Source organism: Acanthisitta chloris, unplaced genomic scaffold, assembly GCF_000695815.1.
Source record: "Acanthisitta chloris isolate BGI_N310 unplaced genomic scaffold, ASM69581v1 scaffold8, whole genome shotgun sequence".
NCBI classification, from domain to species: Eukaryota; Metazoa; Chordata; class Aves; order Passeriformes; family Acanthisittidae; genus Acanthisitta; species Acanthisitta chloris.
The window spans coordinates 1-4,727 of NW_008685095.1; the positions used below are offsets into that span (position 1 = coordinate 1).

The 4,727-nt window shown below is 54.1% G+C and overlaps 1 protein-coding gene across 1 annotated transcript; it reads left to right on the forward strand.

Moving 5' to 3' along the window:
- Window positions 1-148: 148 nt before the first annotated feature.
- LOC103806860 (calsenilin-like) lies at window positions 149-4,510 on the forward strand. The gene is made up of 8 exons (XM_009079568.1): window positions 149-251; window positions 1,240-1,364; window positions 1,447-1,516; window positions 1,678-1,748; window positions 2,380-2,487; window positions 3,306-3,410; window positions 3,699-3,761; window positions 4,463-4,510. Exons 1-8 carry the CDS (start codon window positions 149-151, stop codon window positions 4,508-4,510), a joined length of 693 nt encoding a protein of 230 aa, XP_009077816.1.
- Window positions 4,511-4,727: the final 217 nt, after the last annotated feature.

Sequence of the window (4,727 nt, forward strand, 5' to 3'; positions counted from 1 at the left end):
CCAGAGCACCCTAAGGAGCACCCAGAGTACCCTAAGGATCATCCTAAGGAACACCCTAAGGATCACCCAGAGCACCCTAAGGAGCACCTGGAGCATCCAGAGCACCCTAAGGAGCACCTGGAGCACCCTACGGATTTTGGGGTGCCCCATGGGGATCCAAGGGATGGAGCTGTGTGCTGTGGCTGTTGTCATCCTCCTCTTCATCGCTGTGCTCAAGCAGTTTGGCATCCTGGAGCCCATCTCCGTAGAAGGTACTGAGTTCGTTAAGGGGTTAATTAGTGCTCGTGGGGGTTAATTAGCTTCATTACCACCCTATCCTTTCCCCCCTCTGTCCCAGCTTGGGTTGGTGCCATTAGTTGTGGGTAGTGGGAAAGGATTGTTGTGGGTATAACCAGGTGGATCTGCAACTCTGATTAATGAGTCCTAATTAGCCTTAATTAGTCCTAATGAATGCATTGATTAGCCAATCATCTCCCCTTGCCCCATCCTGGGTTGTTCTCATCACTCCTCTCTGCATGGAATGACCTCTGGGGACCTTTAATGGTCCTTTAATGGTACAACCAGGTAGAGCTGGAGGCCCTAATGAACCTTAATTAATCTTAATGAAGTCATTAAGGGCATTAATTATCCCCACAGCCCCATCCTGGGGTGGTCTCAACCTTCTCCTTCGCATGGCACAACCTCTGGGGGCATCAAATGGTCCCTGTAGGTACAACTGGGTGGATTTGGGGTCCTTAATTAGCCTCAATTAACCCTAATTAACTCACTAATTAGCTTGGCCCTCCCAGACAAGACTTTTGGGGTGATGTCTGAGACTTTCCAAACCTTCTGTGACCCCTCAAACCTTCTCAAATCCCTCCTGGACCTCCTCCCTTGGGACTTCCCTTGCTTCAATTCTTAATGAGAAATTATTAATTAATAACCTCGGGAATGTTCTCAGCCTTGGGAATGTGGGAAAAGCCTCAGGATGAGACACCCTGGGGAATTTTTTTGGGGGGTGGAGATGGTTTAAAGGTAATTTTGGGGAAGATTTGAGGGGTTTGAGGTGTTTTTTGGAAGGATGGAGATGATTTTAGGCTGCTGAGGTGACTTTAGGGGTGCTGGGGTTGGTTTTTTTGGGGTGCTGGGATGGGTTTTTTTGGGTGCTGGGATGGGTTTTTTTGGGTGCTGGGATGGTATTTTGGGGTGAGGAAGTGATTTTTTTGGGGATTTTTACCCTGGGGGTGTCTCTCCCTGCAGACACCACTGACCCCGACGTGGAGCTCCCAACAATTCGCCACCAACCCGAGGCCTTGGAGCATCTCCTGGCAAGGACCAGCTTCACCAAGACAGAGCTCCAAACCCTCTACAGAAGCTTCAAGAATGTGAGTTTTTTGGGGGGTCCCACCTCAGTCAACCCCAAATTTGGGGCTCTCCAAGTTCACTGGGTCCCACTTTGCCCCCCAGGAATGTCCCAGTGGCCTCGTGGATGAAGAAACCTTCACCCTCATCTACTCCAGGTTCTTCCCTCAAGGAGGTGAGTTGGGGTATCTCAAATCTCTCAGGAGGGTCCCAAATCCCTCAGGAGGGTCCCCAAATCCTCATGGGGGACCCCAAATCCTCAGGAGGGTCTGGGGGTGTCCCAGTCCCAGTCTGGGTGGCACTGGGATCATTGTCCTCCTCCTCTTTCCTCCTTAGATGTCACCTCCTACGCTCACTTCTTGTTCAAGGCCTTTGATGCTGATCACAATGGAACTCTTTGCTTCCAGGTGGGAATTCCTGGTGGGAATGGTTGGGAGTCATCATTGCCTCCAACTTTTCCTCCTCCTCCTCCTATTATCCTCCTCCTTCTCCTCTTCTCCTCCTCCTGCTTCTCCTCTTCTCCTGCTCTTCACCTTTCTCTTCTCCTCCTCCTCCTTCTTCTCCTATTATCCTCCTCCTCCTCCTCCTGTTCTCCTCTTCTCCTCCTGTTTTTTCTTCTCCTGTTCTCCTCCTCCTTCTCCTTTTCTCCTCCTCCTCTTGACCTCCTTCTTCACCTCTCCTCCTTCTCCTCCTCCTCCACTTCTCCAACTTCTCCTCCTGGTCTTGTTCTCCTCCTCCTCCTCCTCCTCCTGCTCTTCACCTCCTCCTCCTCTTCTCCTCCTCCTCCTCCTCCTTCTTCTCCTGTTCTCCAACTTCTCCTCTTCCTGCTCTTGTTCTCCTCCTCCTCCTCCTCTTCTCCTCCTCCCAAACCACCACACACCCTTATGTATCCCACCAGGACACACAGACAGCTAAAACAACTGGGAAAACAAAGGAAATAATCCCTTGGGATCGATGTGACAGCACTGGGAGGTGGTGAAGGAAGTTCTGGGAGGGTCAAGGTCCTGTCCCCAACTCAAGACATGTCCCCCCCAACAGGATTTCGCCTTGGGGCTCTCGGTGCTGCTCCGAGGGACAGAGCAGCAGAAACTCAGGTGGACGTTTGACCTCTACGACGTCAACAAGGATGGTTATGTCACCAAAGAGGTGAAACTTTTAGGGGGGAGGGAGGTTGGGATTCACCATTGCCTTCAAATTTTCCTCCTCCTCCTCCTATTATCTTCCTTCTCCTCCTCCAACTTCTCCTCCTCCTTCTCCTGCTCTCCTCCTCCTCCTCCTCTTATCCTCCTTCTCCTCCTCCAACTTCTCCTCCTCCTTCTCCTGCTCTCCTCCTCCTCCTCCTCTTATCCTCCTTCTCCTCCTCCAACCCTCCTCCTCTTATCCTCCTTCTCCTCCTCCAACTTCTCCTCCTCCTTCTCCTGTTCTCCTCCTCTTATCCTCCTTCTTCTCCTCCAACTTCTCCTCCTCCTGTTCTCCTTCTCCACTTCTCCAACTTCTCCTCCTTCTCCTGTTCTCCTCCTCCTCCTCCTGTTCTCCTCCTCCTCCTCCTATTATCCTCCTTCTCCTCCTCTTCTCCAACTTCTCCTCCTCCTGTTCTCCTCTTCCTCCACTTCTCTTCTCCAGCTTCTCCTCCTCCTCCTCCTCTTCCTCCTCTTCTCCTGTTCTCCTCCTCCTCCTCCTGTTCTCCTCCTCCTCCTCCTATTATCCTCCTTCTTCCTCCTCCTTCTCCTCTTCTCCTTCCCCCCTCCCATTTTCTTCCTCTTACTCCTATTATCCTCCTCCTCCTTCTTCTTCTCCTCCTCCTCCTCCTTCTCCTCTTCTCCTTCTGTTCTCCTCCTCCTTCTCTTCTCCTCCTCCTTCTGTCCTGGGAGGTGGTGACAGGGTGGGGGACACCCCAAGAAGGACCTTTTGGGGAGGAGGTGACACCTCAAGAAGAACCTTCTAGTACTTTGTTCCTTTCCCAGGACATGTTGGAGATCATCAAGAGCATCTACGACATGATGGGTGGTTGTTCCCAACCCAACCCAAGGGTCACAGCTCCTGCCCAGCACGTGGAGATGTTTTTCCAGGTGAGATTGGCACCGTTGGCACCTCCTCCTGGGGAGGGGACACACCAGTATCCCCAGTATAGTCCCAGTCCCACCATGGCTACATTTCCAGCCTATCCCAGTAAGATCTCATGGTGTTCCTGTTGGGCTCCTAGAATGGTCCCACTAGCTCCTAGTCACCCCAGTATCATCCCATCACCCTCACGATGGTTCCAGTAGCTCCCAGTCCCTCCCAGCTGGAGCCCAGTTACCTCTAGCATAGCCCCAGTTGCTCCCAGTCCCTCCCAGTTGCTCTGTGGTGTCTTGCAGAAGATGGACAGGAATGGGGATGGAGTGGTGACCTTCGAGGAGTTCTTGGCCACTTGCAAGGAGGTGAGAGGCTCTGGGAGGGATTGGGAAACTCTGGGAGGGATTGGAAGGTTCTGAGAGGGATTGGGTAGCTCTGCGAGGGATTGGAAGGTTCTGGGAGAGATTGGAAGGTTCTGGGAGGGATTGGGAGGCTCTGGGAGGGATTTGGAGGTTCTGGGAGGGATTGGGAAGCTCTGGGAGGGATTGGGAGGCTCTGGGAGGGATTTGGAGGTTCTGGGAGGGATTGGGAAGCTCTGGGAGGGATTGGGAGGCTCTGGGAGGGATTTGGAGGTTCTGGGAGGGATTGGGAAGCTCTGGGAGGGATTGGGAGGCTCTGGGAGGGATTTGGAGGTTCTGGGAGGGATTGGGAAGCTCTGGGAGGGATTGGGAGGCTCTGGGAGGGATTTGGAGGTTCTGGGAGGGATTGGGAAGCTCTGGGAGGGATTGGGAGGCTCTGGGAGGGATTTGGAGGTTCTGGGAGGGATTGGGAAGCTCTGGGAGGGATTGGGAGGCTCTGGGAGGGATTTGGAGGTTCTGGGAGGGATTGGGAAGCTCTGGGAGGGATTGGGAGGCTCTGGGAGGGATTTGGAGGTTCTGGGAGGGATTGGGAAGCTGGGAGGAGAGGGATGGCACAGGAACTGGAGGGACCAGGATGGGATGCCAGGAGGAGGAGGAGGAGGAGGAAGGGCAGGGGGTGATCAGGGGATCTGTGCCCTCTTCTCCAGGACCAGGACATCATGAGCTCCATGCAGCTCTTCCACATGGAGCTCTGACCCCCCTGGCAGCATCCAGTGCCCACCCTGGAGCCAGGAAAATCCAGAGGGGGCACAGAGACAGTGCTGACCCACCTGGGGGGCACAGGGTCAGCACTGACCCCCAGAGTGGGCACAGGGACAGCTCTGACCCCCCAGGGCACCCAGAGCCCCCTGACCCCTCATCTGGGGGGCACAAGGCCAGAAGCACAGGGTCAGCACTGACCCCCAGAGTGGG